At 39.0% G+C, this 17062-nt stretch overlaps 1 protein-coding gene across 12 annotated transcripts in view; it reads right to left on the minus strand.

The window, feature by feature from the left end:
• B3GNTL1 (UDP-GlcNAc:betaGal beta-1,3-N-acetylglucosaminyltransferase like 1) overlaps nucleotides 1–16626 on the minus strand; it is a 105173-nt gene extending 88547 nt beyond the window's left edge. For 7 of the 12 annotated variants that reach the window (XR_011155808.1, XM_069032810.1, XM_069032809.1 and 4 more), the window contains exons 1-4: nucleotides 16549–16626; nucleotides 13024–13140; nucleotides 12807–12906; nucleotides 7633–7697 (exon numbers count right to left, since the gene is read on the minus strand). Coding sequence is in view for 9 of the 12 variants with exons in the window: in XM_069032810.1 (XP_068888911.1) it covers nucleotides 7633–7697; nucleotides 12807–12906; nucleotides 13024–13140; nucleotides 16549–16599 (333 nt within the window). In the remaining 3 variants the exon portion in view is untranslated. Of the gene's footprint in view, nucleotides 1–2468; nucleotides 2531–3075; nucleotides 3315–7632; nucleotides 7698–12806; nucleotides 12907–13023; nucleotides 13141–16548 lie in introns of those variants that run through there. The other 5 variants (XM_069032807.1, XM_069032811.1, XM_069032812.1 and 2 more) reach the window with 5 other exon arrangements.
• Nucleotides 16627–17062: the final 436 nt, after the last annotated feature.

Consider the following 17062-nt stretch of genomic DNA (forward strand, 5'->3'; position numbering starts at 1 on the left):
CTTTGCTATCCTGCCTTGAACTGGGAGGAGAGATTCCTTTCAAAATTGTATTTTTTTTCTGTTCAAAATTAAATCCTTCCTAGACTGTGATTTTACATTCTATAGAAACTGCAGCACAATTTTTCTTCCCTAAATTTAGGTCCCTGAGGTTTCTACCTATATTCTTTTCCATGTTGGTGCCATATTTCCTCCCTTTTAAAGAATCAGTCTTTTTTAGATGCTGGTTAAAGCTGACACAGCCTACTTCTTCTCAGAGTATTTCCAAATAAACTTATCAGGCAAACATAATTCAAAGGAGCCCTGAATTCCTGTTCTACAGACATTCTTTTAACAGTTCCTCGCACTGAAATCATTCTCAGATTCCTATTAAAGCACAAACCCTTAATATTGAATTTCTAACAACTTTCACATTAAAACTTCCCATCAAGTCAACAGCAACAAAACAATATACTGGTGCTTAAATATCTACAGCTTGAAGAGTTGAATGACCTTGCTATAAAGGTGCCACTATAGTTTTATCAAAACAATGCACGATAAAAAAAGTTTCAGAAGTAGATCCAACTGCTAAATACAATTCAAGGTTAAAGATAAAACAAAATAATAATAAAACTGACCCTTAATCACACATAAGTTTATAAAAGATGGGAGGACTATGTTGTCAAAAGCATTCTTCTGTACTTTGCATTTAGGATATGTTCAGTACTAAGCATGACAGCTGTTAGTGATTTTCAAAGCCAACAGAGTGAAAAAACCCCTTCTGATTTCTCATGACTGACTTCTAAACTACAATGATATTATTTACCATCTAATTCTCTTTATCAATAAGGCACCAGAATTCTGGTATCAAGCAAGTGTTCCAATAAAACCTTTACCCTATTTCCCACAAGAAGAACCATAATCCTATTTCTTCATGCCAAATACAGAGCTGATTTTTGTAAATTAAAACCTGGTTTTCAAACAAGCAATAGCAGATATATTGTAACTGAACTTTGTTCACTCCTTTACAAGTTGCTAAGGATCCTTAGATATCTTCCTGTTAAATAAAAAAAAAAAGAAAGAAAAAGAAATCCCCTAAAAAGCCAGGAATTTCAATGCTTAGAACAATGTCACCCTCATCTTTTACAAGATACAACATATGCTCTTGTGCTAAAAGATCTCACTGTTCATGATCCCACACAACAGAGAGAACTCTTACATTCACGAAGATGAAAAATAATATACTTGATTTAAAAAGGTTAAATCAGCATGGAAAGCATTCAAACCAAATTAAAATAACCTATGCACCAAAGAGGTCGATGTCATGTTTTCATAACCACACAATTTGACAGGAATGGCCTCGTTCCCCTAAGAAAACACTGTGGCATTTTGATGCTATTGGCAAAACTCACACATCTACAGATCTGGGGCTTAGGCTATCAGAGAGCATCAGTATTCTGTAAACTCCAGCTAAAGAGGGGGCACTGTAACCACAAAAAACTTCTAAATGCCTCTTTTTATTAATACAGCTTTGTTCTCTATTGCTGGAAAACTCTATGAACTCTTACCCTGGATGACCTTTATTTCTTTTAATAATTCTGTCTCATTTTTTTATTAACAGCTTTACACAGACACTGCACTTGCTCTGTTGCATTGCTCTGTGAGACCTTCTGAGTTCATGGGAGGAGAAAGAAAAAAGGGGGGAAAAAACTGAATATAATAGTCTAGGACAAAATCCCAAATACAATAATAAAGCAGTTGGGTGATGAGGAAGAACAGCACAAAATATAAATCACAGCCCAGACAAAGCTGAGACACAACCATCATTCAGCTCTCTTGGATTCAGGTTGCTACAAGAAAGATAACTGCAAAATCCCAACTTCAACAGATTCTTCACTATTGATGACTGGAAAAGTAACCATGAAGTAGAAACCAGAATGTATTTATAGTGCAATAATCTTAAGGAACCTGGATGGATTTAAGACCAGTATTTAAAAACCAAAATAAATTCTAATGAGTAAAACCAAAATTATTGTATGACAAATTAAGGGCACCTTAAAAAAATGTTCAGCTTCAGAGGCCACTGATGGGAGTGAAAGGCCCAACCATGCACTGTACTGGCAAGCATTTATGGAATTTTAGCAACACAGTATTAAACAAGTAAGGTGGTAAAATATTTTATCCAAGTGTACATCATGCAATCACAAATTTTCTATCGAAGCTGTTGCACTTATGATATTGAATTCAGCAAATGTGTTGTCAGACTTCAATTTCTACAGGCAGAGTTTGGTGTTTGTTTTTTTTTTTTATTTGCTTTTTGCTTAAAACTGAGAACAAAACTTCAGCAATCAGACAAACACTTTCCAAATTATATGTAACTCAATTTAGACATAAAAAGAAAAAAGGGCCTGTACCAAAAAGGGAAGTATATTTAGTTGGTTTCTGTCTCCTAGGTGAGAGTAGGCAAAATAACAATAGTAGCAGTGACTTACACTGAAAAATAATTTTAATAAAACAGAAGTTTTCAATGAAATCCAATTTTCTCTGTTCACATGGACGTCTCTAATGGTTGTCCCCTAGCAGATACACAGCAGACAGGATGAAGGGACATTTCCCCCAAGGCAAGAATGAACAAGATAAAAGAAATTTAAAATAAATGCTATATAAATGCATGCTTTCCCTAATCATACATTTGGAATACAACAGCTGGCCTCTTCAGCCAGGCTGTGTGGACCACACTGGGCTCCACAGTGGTAACTTCATCATTTTCCCTTAAAAGTCAGCGTTTCTGCACTTCAGAAAGTAAAATAAAATCTACAACTCAATGCACAATACACATCTACTTTTTGCAACCAAGGACAAGTTCACAGAAAACAAATCATTAATTATAGCTCAGTACTGAGGTGCTTTCTCAAGCTCACATTACAGACTGAGCATCTTGAGCCTTTCCAAAGTCCTTCATATTTGGCTGCTCAAAACAGAAAAAATGGATTGAGAGCTGACACACTCCACCCCCATAACAACAGCACCTTCCCTCCATTACAGCTTTTCCATGCAAAATACACCCAGTAGCAACACCAGGAGGAATGTTTCACTCACTGAGCAACAACATGGCATCTCCAAAATCTTTCAATTCATCAAATGCTCCATTCACTTATCCTGCACCTGCTCAGACTAGAGGGAAAAAAAAAAAAATCTTTCTTTGCTATTGTTCAGTCCAACTCCTTGAACCAGGGAAGTGAAATGCCTGGGACCTCCAAAAACTGGCCTGTCAACAGCTCTTCTGAAGGAAATACTCTGATCCCAGGCACTTCTCCAGTGGCTGGTTTTTGAAGCAGCCCCACACTATCAAGCTCATTAGAGCCAGGCACTCAAATGGCACCCACAAATCACCTGAGACTAATGATCTGTCAGTACTTGCAAGATCATAGAAAAAGCCACTACATTTCTGTTTCTACTCCCAAATTAAAACGAGAAAAAAGGGCACAACAAAGAAAACACTTCAAATTTAAGAAGCTGACTTCATTGAGTACCTTTCTCTTTTTGAGCATAGCAACAAACACATCTACATGGAAAGATCTATGTGGTGTTCTTGTGAGCCTCACAATCTTTTCATGGAATCTTTTAATTAAGCATCACTATTAGTTGGTCAGGAAACTTTTGCTGTAGAAGCAGCTCCCACCTTGGTGCATTTATTCAACAAATGCAGACATATGCCTTTCCACATCTTGCTTTTCAGTGGTCAGTGGAGATCACCTTTGATTTTTCTCACAATTAGATCACTGAAAAAAATGATGTCTTGGCAGTCAAATAAAGCAGGTAACTCACAAGGTATTCAGTAGCAAAGCCAGTAAACTCAGATAAGAGGAAAAGCTTCACCAGCAATTCCAAAAGCCCTCTTTAATTACTAAACTGATGAAGACACATGTTGGGAGAGGTTATGGCAACCAGATTCTGAAGGTTTGCTTCTTCATTTATGAAACAGAAAAATAACATTTCATCCCAGACAGAGGCATTTAATCTGGTTTTAATGCAAGCACATCTTTACAAAACAATGATAGGAATGATGCCTTCAAGCACTCATATTTTAATTTTTTGGGGCTCATTAGTGATTAGGAAACATGGACAACTCTTCTGGTAATGGAGTTCACCACTACATCCACACACCTGCTATTGGAGTAACAGCTGATTTCAGGTTTTGAATCAGAGGATGAAGTTCCCAAGGAAGAGTATGTTAAACAACAAAAAAAAAGGAAATCCGTGAAGTCTGATCACATCTTCATTTCCTAAGAAATACAGACATCAATTTGAAAGAAAGGAGGAATATTTCAGAAGTTTATTACTGCCTGTAATGTATAATGGCAGCTAAGAGGAAATCCATGCTTCCAAACCCAGGAAGTTACAGAGGCTGGAAAAACAAGCTGTTTATAACTCAACGTGCCTGGCACATCTACCACGTCTGGCTAGTGAAGGTCCAAGCACCTTCCTGCAAGGCCTTTAGCAATACCCTCAGCAAGGTGGGCTCCAACTTGAACCTCAAGGAACACATGCAATTTCACAGCAATTAAGAATCACTATTCCCAACTTAAATCATGCAAACCAAAAGGCACAGGTCAGCAGCTGCCCATTCCATCACGGGAATGACAAATCTGGTGTGGTTCACCCTCACTTTTGGTGAATAAAACTTATCTGTGTCCCCACAGCATTTTTGACTATTAGCAAGCAGTGACACAGTAGTAACATGGTTTAGAGTCACGTCTCTGAGCTGCCTGAGAATCTCTGAAATCAGGATACACTGCCAAGGGAGCCTTTCAAAGGATTAAAGCAAGCATGTCAAGGACTCAAGTGAATATGACTGGGTTTGAAACACTGCAGGTCAAAAAAGGGCCCATTTTTATGTTTCTTCTTTAACAGTCAGGAGCTCTCCAACAACACACTGAATAAACCTGAAATAATTGGAAACTACACAGATGATTAGGATGAAATGAAAGCATGATCCTTTTTAAAGAAATACAGTTTCAGACAAGTAGAGGCATGTTTGTGTGCATGTCAATGAAAACAGCAGTTCAAAGCAGAATTTTTAGTGAAAGAGTTCTGCTGTGCCACAACTGGGTAAATGCTTCTAACAAAGATGGCACCACCCCAGACAACTGACAAACTACAGCTACACTACAATGAAACTGGTAAATAAAGTCCTAACTGGAGACAATTTGAAGAAGAAAAGCTAACAGTGAAATGTATTTGCAAAATTAGCTCTCATTTTCCCATACTATAAATGTTATATATGAAAAACTTGTTAAGTATCTTCAATTTTTCTACTTGTTTTCCCACGGGGGAAAAAATGCCTCCCTAGCTTGGAGGTGAAATCTGTAACAACAATCAGAGTAAAAAAACCTCCACAATAGCTGCTAGTCAAACAGCTGCCACTTCATACTCGAAAAGGCTGATCAAATTCTGACAGTTCTGAGATCTGTAACCTTTTTTTTCTACATTTCTTCCCAGTTTGTTGTCCTCACAAATCTGTGTTGAGAGACATAACCCGAGCAGCTTGACTCCAGCTGGAATGGCAAGCAAAAACAGTCTTGCTGGAAACAGTACTTCCAAAGATGCTCCCAAATATGCTCATCCATTCATTTCACTCAGAGAAGACAAAGGAATGCACTAAAAGCCAGGGATGTATTTCTCCACCAGTTAGTAATGTGCACAAACACAGCCTCAGCCTCACTCCTCCCCACATCCACCTGTAGCAAACCTGAAATGGTGGCTGCACTTCTGAAGGTCAATTCCCTGGCATTACTGCAGCACATTCCAAAAGGCTGATATCAACATTCCTTCCTAGAGAGCTGGATACTGGATTGGTGACTGAAATGAAGAAGGTAGGTGGTGTGTGGAAGCAGAGCTGCTAAACAGCTGGCAACATCTGTGTTCCAGCTATTATCACACAACATTTACTAACTACAGACAAAACACTGAGCAACTTTTGGACTTGGGGCCGTTTCCACATCCATTTTATTTTCTCTGATCTGTTTACAGCAAAACATGGTAGTCACAAGGAGAGACAGTAGAAAATACATTTAAGTAATGCCAGTCATTTAATATTTCTTTTGTAGCAAGATTAGGCTTCTGGTAGTCCAGAATGCCTCTGTTTTGAAGAAGGAATAGAAATGCATAGAACAGAAAATCTTGGTAACCTCTCCTCAGCTTATCCACACTGGAAATCATAAAATCCTCAACTCACTTCAAGTAATTCTTGATAATATTAAATATAAACTTATGCTAATGATAACACTGCAGAAATACAGTATCATTACCAGTTATATTCCTTAATAATTTTAATTTGCTTCCCTGATGTTTTGTTTTCCTGCAATGGTTAGTCAGCCAATAGAAACAACACAGCAGCATGAAGATGTATAATATATAGTAAATAACAAATTGAGAATTCTGAAGAGTCACTGTAAAAACATGAATTAAGTTCATTTAGAGAACTTGATTTTCTAGTTTACTGCTAGTGATTTACAAACAACTAGATCTGTCTGGACTGAAAAGAGAGACTAACCCACAATTTACTTCAGTACATCATGCTATACATATTTGAGACAGAAGCTATGAAGCTCCACAGGACAAAGGTAGATTAATTTCTCACTCATGTACACATGGACCCAGCAAACTTCATCCTACAGACTCCCTAGAATGCAATGTGGTATCTGTCCAAGCCTGGAATACCCAAACTTTGCAAATCATAAGTAAGTTCTTTTTTTTTTTTTTTTTTTAATATATGTAAACAGCATCACTGACTAACAAAATACCACAAAAATCACAAAATTTTAACATATGAACAAAAAAAATATTCTTCCATCTAGCTGACAAAGCAAGTGGAGTCTGCAAACTGAAAGATTTCCCTAATTAAAACCTGAGAAAGGCTGTAGAGTTGACACACCTGCTCTCACAACACTTTTTAACAAGCACAGACAATCACAATACTAAGTTGAATTTTATCTGAAAACCTACCCTGTCAGCAGCCAGTTCATCCTGTACTACCCTAACCCACAGTTCAGTTCCAATTCAGAGGGGGAAAAAAAAAAAAAAAATCAATCTTCAGGTGAAATTACAGGAGATCAGTGAGCCTTGAAGGTCCTGCTCTTCTTGCCTGCTCCCAGCACATGGCCCCACTCCTCAGCTCATCTGGGCACCTTTGTGAAACCACTCCCTGCATATTCACTGCACAAAGTGAGATCCTTATCTGTGGGGCAGTGAGCTGAATGGCTTCACAGAAGATATCCAACAAAGGACAGGAAAAATAAAAATTCAAGATGGAAGGTGAGACCTCTCCTATTTTGCATCAAAAAGCCAGTAGATTAGCTCTTAGCTTCTCATCAGTACAATTTTCTGAAGAATGTGGGAAAGAAAAATCCTGAAAACACCTGAATACCAACCTTGCCCAGCCTTGTTCACTACAGCTTGTGAAATCTGATATAATCAAAGAATGATGTAAGCCTTTCTACAGGTTGGAATACAACTTTACAGCCATAAATAGTAACCAGCACATTTAACAACCAAACACCTTTAAGCAGCTTGTCTTTCAGCAAACCAACAACTCCATTAAAAAGGAAAGAATTATACTGACAAAACCAAGTTAGACAAAAAGCATGAACTTACTGAATCCAGAAAGCAGAGATAGGTTCCTGAGCTCTGAATCACTGCTTGATTTTTAGCAAATCCAACTGTTGAGAAAGCAAAGATAAAAATATGGGGAAGTTTTTGCTGTTGTATCTTTTAAAATCTTAATAAAGTGAGAAACGGATGAAAGAAAATACAAAAATCAGTATCACATAAAGTATGCAATTTTTCCATATTTAAAGCAAGGTAATTTGTGAATATTTAAATAGGATGCTTATGTCAGTCATCTTCTCTGAGTACCAGAATTCTACAATCAACTAGAATAAGACTACTTTTGCAAGCCCTCCAAAAAGACACAATATGTAATATGGATCTTGAAGAAGGCAGGATTTATATCCAGAACCTCAGCTTGTAGAATCACAGAATGGTTTGGGCTGGAAGGGACCTTTAAAGGTCATCTAGTCCAACTCCTTACAAAGAGCAGATGCTGAAAACCCTTGGCTGTACATACATTCATCTTTTAAGTCCTAACAAATACCAACAAATCATAAAAGAGGCAGAGAAGGAACCAGAAACTGCTGTTCTTTCCATCAGAGGACCAAGTTATCAGAAGGACTCAAGGAAAGTTCTATTCCTTGGTGCTTGTTAAGTAAAAAGTTTGCAAATACAAAGCCTTCATGTGCCATTTATGTAATGGCACGTGTAATGCAGAGGGGAGCCAAAGCAGGCTTATTTATGAGATACATACATGGAGCACAAAGGGAGCTTATTTAGACCTTAACATTTTGTATCATCAGTGGGAGACCACACTGAAATGTCACTTCAGACAAATGACAACACTGGCATCTAGGGTCTCTTAGTTTCTGACCCCCTGACACTTGCTGAATCTTTTTACCAACCCCATTCATTTCAGGAGGCTGAACCAAAGAAGAAAATTTTTTTGTCAGCGTAATTTCTGAAGAAGATGACTGTTCTGGAGGATCAAACAAATGGCAGAACCAGAAAAATAGGAAGGAGCAGGAATCCACAGTTCAGGGTAAGGACAGGACTGCAGCAACCAGCAACAGGACGAACTCAGTTCACCACTGAAATACATCCACAAAGCAGGAGGGCTTACCTGGGGTCATTTCTGCAGGTAGACAAGGTGTACCTAGGAACATTCTCATCTCTGAGTTCTTGCCCTGGGCAGCATTAGAAAAAAAGACCACACTGTATCCAGTGTTAGTCTGAAAAATGCTGTGTGAACTCCACCTGGTCACATATGTGACACTTAAGCTTTCCTTGAAGTATTTATGGAACCACGTCAGGGAATCCAGCAAGATCACCCTGACTTGCAAAACAAACGATGTGAAGATATGCAATACTGTAAGGTTTTTACTCTTTAGGGGGAAAACTGGAAATGTAAAGCCAAAAAATCTCACCGTGAAGTGGAGCAGAATAATTTAAAATAATATTATCCATAAAGTTTCTGATTTTGCATTTGAAAAAAAAGCAGAGTACTGTAACTCTCTTCTCTTTTTATGTGATACAAGTTTGCTCAGGAAACAAATTTAACAGGGCTCAAAGGTTCCCTTAGTTGTAATGCACGTGCTCCCTGGCTGTTTTGCTGAGCTGTCCAAGTACAGAAAAAGACTTATGGCTGCATTTCTTACTGCCTCCAAGGAACATTATGTCAACTACCACCAGAACACTTCTAATAAAGGCTCTTCCTTGTAACTGTGTTATTTTTTCTTATGTACTTTCATACTCACCTTAACTTCTCTTCGTCATGGGTTTTTAGGATTTATTATTTTACAGGATATTTACAGACTACCTTTTACAGATCTATGAATATCTAATCTCATATATACAGTAACTCTCAGTCTCCTTCCTACTGGCAGTAAAAAAGCAGCTGGCAAAGACAGGAGCTGCCACAGCAGCAGAGCTGGATCCTGGCATGAGCAGTTTTAGTGGGAAACAACTGATGCAAGTCAACAGGTCTGGACATGCCAAAGCAGCAAACCCCCAATTCTGTGGAGGGCCCTAGTAAAGCAAGAGATAAAAGAACAGCACAAAAAGGAGGACAGAATTAAATGTGCCCAACATCAAATACATCAGTACTATCAGAAGCCATACCAGCTGTAAAGCAGCCTGGACTTACATTTCAGTGCTGTCATTAACATACCCAAATATTTCAACAACCTTCAGTAGACAATGATGAATTACACAGAATCAAAAATGCAAGAAAAGAGTGAAGGAGACTTAAAGGCAACTATAAGATGGCAATTATATTACTCCATGAACTCCATGAAATATTTCAGATCCCATTTTCAAATAAACCACTTTAAATAAAATCAAGAAATATCTAGTATTTGTTATGAGAAAGAGTTGGAAAAGATTTCTTGCTGTGTTTAAGACAGAAACCATCCTGAAGTTTTCCATACACCAGATATCTTTTAGAGGAAAGACAAAAAAGAAAATACACATATTTTTTAAAATGTTAAGAAGATAGATATAACTCCCCATAGAAGAAACTAGGTATTAAAAATTCTTTCACCACAACTAATTCTGTGTTTGGCATGAGTAAAAAAATTTCTTTAATATTACTCTACTGAACAAAATGAAATGTTTGTGCCAGGTCCCTGAGTTTTGTAAGGCCTGCTTACTTGGTGAAAAGAGCCTGTTACCATAGTTACAGCCGTAAAAACTTAAGCCTCAGTGAGATATTAACATTCCTCACTCTTGGAAAGAAAAAGGTTTCCTTTTTTTAGGCAAGTGACCCTTTCTTTTTTCCTAGGTTCCCCCCCTTTCTTTTACATGTTAGAAAAGAATTAGAAATAAATCCTAATCTTGTGTAAATAGTTGAAGATGTGAAGCCTGACCAGTACATTGTTTCTGTACCAAAGCATCTTCTTTTAAAGGCAAGACTCCTTCCAGTTGTACCTAGTCCTTAACATAATAAAAGTAAATCACCAAAAGCAAACAAATACTATGGATTTCAAGTAACCTGCTCCTAAAATTTAACAACCATGAAGTACAGATATCCTCCTTGTAATGGTGACCTGAGAGTGTCTTCCACATGAATAAGCCTGGGTTTGTTTTTTAGTAGAACTCTGCATTTCACACTATTATTTAAATAGTGCACAGCTGCCCCTCCCACCCCCAATTTATTAAAGATCTGTTCAGTTTTCAGCTACCCCAACACCAGCAAATGCATGCTAAACCAAAAAATAACCTGACCTATCCCTAATGGCACAGTGCAGTTCACAACTGGAATTCAGTTTTAGGTTCAGTTTCCCGAAGTGCAAAGGTGAACAGGTGTCAGAATTCTAATACAAAAAACCACCCTGCTTGTGTGCTCTGGCAAGCCAAAAACTAGTTTATATACAATTGATACAGCACTCTAGTAGGAACAAGACTTTAGACACAGCAAATGTTTATAAAAATGGAAAACACGTTACACAACACGATGTTATGAACAAAAAATATTACTAACTATCGTAAGTATCAGAATTAACAACCTGTGGGATTATTGTTTGAGTTAAGAAATTGTAACCTACTTAGTTCCTTGATCATCAGCTCCTAAAAGAAGTCAGTTTTGAAAAGAGACTGATCACCCAATAGTGGAGGGGGGAGAAAAAAGAAGACAAAGTTACAGGATTACAAGTAATTCTTGACATTGCTCAGCTCCAGCTGTATCAGTTGCCCAAAAGAGAAAAATTCCCTCTAAAAACCTTGTCTGCCTTTTGTCATGAGCAGCCCAATAGTTCCAATATTACAAGCTGCACTGTCAAAACACCACCAGTTCATGCTAGAGGTATTAAAATACTAAAAATATTTATAGTAAGGGTTATGCTGTGTTACTTCAGTATTGCTATGTCTGACAACTATTTAAAAACAGATGTAAAGCCTACAGTCAGGAGAAATGACAGTAAATAAAGCCAGGGGCCTAAACCAGGTTGCAGATGAATTCAGTGCACAAACTCTCAATTTATCTGTGTGTTTCAACAGGGGATGAAAATTAAACTTTCTGAAACAGAACTGGGCTTTTGCATAAGAAGATCATTTTGAGGAGACTGTGGTAAGCCCGAGTTTCTTTACACTTTAAACAGGACATTTAGTGAAAGAACAGAAACTGTCCAAATTTTGTGTTACAGTGTTTCCAAAGTGTGACTTTTAAGTGAGGTAACTTCAAAGCCACATATTCGGAACCAGGGTTTTAACAATTCCTATGTGTCTATGCATTACAACAAAGTCCAGAATGACAGAAATTGGTTACACAGCTCCCACAGGAAATGTGAGCCCACTGCTCCTCCTTTGTCCTGCTATTCTTCCTCAGAACACAGACGTGGTTCTTCCAACTTTACGGTCACTCAACAACAGCTTCTTCAAAAAGCAACTGACTTTTATTCTATTTTATATTTATTTATTCTATATTTATTTATATTTATTTATTATTTATTTATTCTATATTTATATTTTTTATTATTCTATTTTTTTTTAATTTATTCTATTTTACATTTTAAGAAGCTTTTGTGCTTCTAAACATAAACCAACCAAAGCAAGCAAAAGAAAAAAGAGATGTGTTTGTAATCTCCTGCAGTGGGTGTGATTCATATTAGCATGCAAATGAATAGGGGATCACATCATTCACCTGTCTGGCAGCTCACTAAACATATTGGTTTAGCCCTTTGAGAGAATACTTAGGACTTTAGTGAGAGATTTTAGCTCCCATCAAAACTTCTGAAACCTCTGTTTTGATGTAAGCATTGAAGCAATATCACAAACATATTTGTTTTCTATTTCAGGGTCTATTTTACTAGACTGAATGATATGCATTTACTTTTAAAATCTTTACGCAAGGAATTTTTAATTTCTTTTTTTCTTAAAACCAGTCTCCTGAAGATAAATCAGATATCAGAAAGCCACAGTAAAACTGTAAGCATTAACAACATTGTGTATACTACAATTCAACAAAATTCTTTTGCTTTTGCAGAGTAGAGCACACAAGCACTAAGCCAAGTTCTTTCCTTGAACATATAAACAAATTCTGCAGAGCCCAAACCAACAGGGCCAAATTCAAACTGGAATGAGTTTTCAGAGCTCTAGAAAACAATGTTGTTTTTTTTTTCCATTGCAGGGAGAATGGCTACAAAGACACTTTTCAACCTAAAAATCAGAAGGTGCCTGCAATAAGAACCAAACTCTCACAAAATTACTCTTAAGCTACATACCACCCCGAGGCTGAGAGGAATCATTGTTTCCAATGATTACTGGAACACCAACTTCTTCCAACTTGGTCTTCCATTTTTCAATTATTTCAGCTGAACCATCCTAGAAAAAATCATGATACAGATGCAGCTATTTTCATTTGTATGGTGAAGTGAACCAAAAATTCTAGTCAAAGACGTATTTACATGGACAGTATTTTAAGGAAGGTCTGAAACGCACCTTACTGGCATCATTAAAAATTGACAGCTCCATGGTTCCTTTAAAATCTTGTTCCCAAACTGACTTTAAGCATTCATCCAACCAGCATTCACTGTTGTGAACAGGCACAATGATAGACTACAAAATAAAAACCAAAAAAAGATCCACATGCATGTCAGGAAGCATATTTTTGTTTACTTACAGCATATTTATTAAAAAGGAGAAGTAGCAGATCCTTCTGAAACTAACTTTCACCAAAAAATGCATCTTAAAAACATAAAACTAGGTGAAGAACGTTTATTTTCATTATAAATATATTATTTGCTTTCTTCTCTCTCAAGCTTTTTTTAAAATTATTTTAAGTTCCACAAGATGGTTTTTGGCAGAAGTCCAAGGAAACAAGAGAGACCACTGAACCAAACCCATTAATGAAACATCTGTACCATCACCATAACCTGTTTCTAGTGTTCCTGCATTTCTTAAGGCACTCCTCACTTCTGCCTTCCATTAAAACATCTTTCTCATCAATTTCCCTTCAAGCCTAATTGGAGATGCTCATACACACAGCTGGACCCTTGGGCTCTAGCCAAGTTTTTAAAAATTATTCCACCTACAACTGCTCTAAAGCACATCAGAAGTTGACCTGTGATGCAGTTCCATACTCTGCCATTCCATCTGCAGCCTTTCCTCCTACAGCCTCTCGGTTCAGATGTACACAAAGCAGGAAAACATACCTGAAATATTTTAAAATTGGTCCAAAACCAGAGAGGAGGGCTTTATCTGTTCACTGTTCTAATTATCCCTAAAAAGCCAACAACCCCCAAAATTCTTTCAGTGTCTCAGAACACATTTCCTTCACAGAATGCAATGGCCTGAGAAAACAGCCCAGGATTCACTGGCTGTGTTTGCAAAGGGAGAGCCCAAGTCTGTACCTGTTAAAATTACTTATAGATGGGGAATTTAAGGGCCTAAGTAACTCATAAAAAGTCTCATGGGACATTTCAAGAAGCCCCTAGAAACACAACTTAAACTCCTTATTATGTGGGGTAACCACAACTGCATGGTTGGAAGAAAGAGAGGATTTGTTCCTCTTGTGAGCAGGTGAGAATCCTAAGAAACAAAACACTGGGATACTGAAATTGAATTATTCACGATTTAGTGACCTGTGAACACATGTACATCATGCAAATACACACAGGGGCACCCATTAGAGGGCAGATTTTTGGATGCTGAAGGGTGCACACACAGGTACAACCCAGTCTTGTGTAGGGTACAACGATCAACAACATTTCACAGCCAAAAAAAATAGCAAACATCTAAAATGAATGAACCTCCTGATTTTTGGCAGGATGATGGAACAGTTCTTAAACGAAGCAGGACAGAAGCTCTCTAAAATTTTAAGCAAAGCAGGCCTTTGACTTGTGTTTTAGAGAGACAAATAAATAAATAAAATAAGGAGAAACAAAAAAAAAGTGAAACTGATTACCCAGTAATTACAACATACAGACAAAAAAAGATAATTTCAGAACTGTCTCAGATTAGTACTTTGAGACCAAAAAATAAGCAAAAATCTGGGATTCTGAAGTACTATATTCAATTTATATTCAAATATATTTTAATATTCTTTATGTGGACATAGCAATTAAAATATGATCCTACTCATTCATACCAATCAATCTAACATATTCATTCAGGAAAAAAGGGTTCCACAATTCTTCCAATGACAATATAAACTTGTGCAGTTTTGCACATCCAGAAAAATCAGTTATTTTTCAACTTGTTTTCTGATTCACTTAGTAAAAATTTGACTAAGCCATCACCAACTAGCTTGCCATTGGCTGGAAAACTGGAACTTCTTTGCTTTTTTTCCGTTGTGTAGTCCTGTTTTAAGTCAGGACAGCAGAGCAAAACAGCAAGATGATGTTTGACCACCCTGTTTAGTTTGAACTGAAAGCAGAAAAAACCAGTACTTTAAGGGCAGCACATATAAAACAACCCATAAATACCTGATGGCACTGATGCTCTGAACTCAACTACTCATAACATATTAACATGGTCCTGAACACATTGCTGTGAGCAAATTCTACTTCTACAGAACCACAACCACCATATAGAACTGGACACCTGCCAAACTAAGGCCCAGAGCTGAATTGCTGATGATACTTCTGTGTAAAACCTGAAAAATTAACAAATCCACACAAATAACTGTACTCAGCAATAGGATTAACACCCCAGAGAATTGCCAATGCTGTATACTGGAGTTTTCTTAGGTTCCACTATTCTTGCTCAGCTTACTGGTTTTCTGTGTTTATTTTCAGTTTGGGGATAAATCAAAAATCTAGATTTTCATTTCTCCCCTAGTTCATCACTAGATTTATACCCTGGCTTAAGAGTTCCAACAGGGCAGTCATAAATCGGCCTTTAATGTTGTATGACTGTATCAGAATAATTCAATCTCCTTGGACCATTTAAAGAGGGGAAAACCACGAACCAGGGCACTATTTCACTTCCAGGTGCAGTCTCATAGCAAAAATACCAGCTGGCAGTAACCTCCAGAGACTGTGTCTGCTGCTTCTGTCCCAAAACAACATCAACTACAGCTCTGCCATCGCTGACAAACCCTCTCTCCAGGGACAAACACCAACCTTGCTAAGGCACTCACTAAAAGCAGGCACAAGGGAGATCTAGAATTAGGTTTTCCAAGTGCCCTTTTGCTCCAGTTTTTGCCAACTCCGACTTCCCAATCCCAGCACAGATGATTGCTCCAGCTCTCCTCGCAGCAGCCCTTCGTGTGTTCGAAGAATGCCACCAAAACAGTGAGCTACAGAAATATGCCTAAAGCTCTCTCAAAGTAATGTTGAGTATTTGGGACATGAATTGCAAACAACTAATGTGCTTTTGGCATTACAAGGTCATTTAAGTGACAACTGAATGAGAATTAACATTTCATTAGCTGAGGCTGATTTGTAGCAACATCCAAGAGAGGAGTTTCATAGCCTATGAGCCAAATATGACTCTTGAAACAGAGCTGTGAATCAAACCTGAATTTGAGCATTGTGACACTACCTGGTTTTCCCTGAACCCCACACATTCTAGGCAAGTATTATATATATATGTCTATATTTTTATATCTATGTTTATATATATATAGGCAGAGACAGAGATATATATGTTATATATTTAACTTTATTTATCTATTTATCTATGTGTATAATTTATACATACGTGCGCATATATTAAAAATTATATATATAATATACATATACACACACTATATATATATATATGTACACACTATATACACACACACAGGTACGGGAAGTAACAAAGGCAGGAAGCGCTGTAGGAAGATTTCACGACTTTCTCTGCCAACCCCGCGTACCCGAACGAGCCCAGGCTGCCGTGCTGCAGGACCCGCCGGCACCGAGCCGGGGCAGAGCCCTCCGGGAGAGCCCCCGGGCCGGCCCCGGCCCCTCCCGAGCTGCCGTGTCCGCACACGGCCACCCCCGGCCGGGCACCCCCGGCCCGGCCCCGCCCGCCACGTACCACCTGCACGGGGGGCTCGGGGCTGCCGCCCGCTGCCCCCGGCTCCGCCATCGCCGCCGCCGCCGCTCGGGGAGGAGCGGGAGGAACAACCACAGAGACGGAGGCGAGAGCGGCCGGAAGAGGCTCTGCCGGCCCCGGCCCCCGGCCCCCGGCCTCGGCCCCGGCCCCGGCCCCCGGCCCCCGGCCCCCGGCCCCCGGCCCCGGCCCCCGGCCCCCGGCCCCCGGCCCCGGCCCCGGTCCCCGGCCCCCGGCCCCGGCCCCCGGCCCCCGCCCCCGAGGAGACCCCCGGCGTGGGATTTGTACCCACTTGGGCACTCAGTGTTTGTTCTCCAGCTCGCTGAGCACCAGTTTGGTCCCAGCCTGGTGAGATGCCCCGATTCCCTGCGCCCTTGGGTCTCTCCCAGCGGCAGGGGAGCCCGGGGCAGGCAGAGCGGGGCTCCCGGGGAGTTGGCAGGCAGAGAGCAGCCGGCTGCCCGTGCTGCACCAGGCTGCTGTGCCCCAAGCGAAGCGCTGC

This window comes from Aphelocoma coerulescens, chromosome 18 (assembly GCF_041296385.1).
Source record: "Aphelocoma coerulescens isolate FSJ_1873_10779 chromosome 18, UR_Acoe_1.0, whole genome shotgun sequence".
Classification (NCBI taxonomy): Eukaryota; Metazoa; Chordata; class Aves; order Passeriformes; family Corvidae; genus Aphelocoma; species Aphelocoma coerulescens.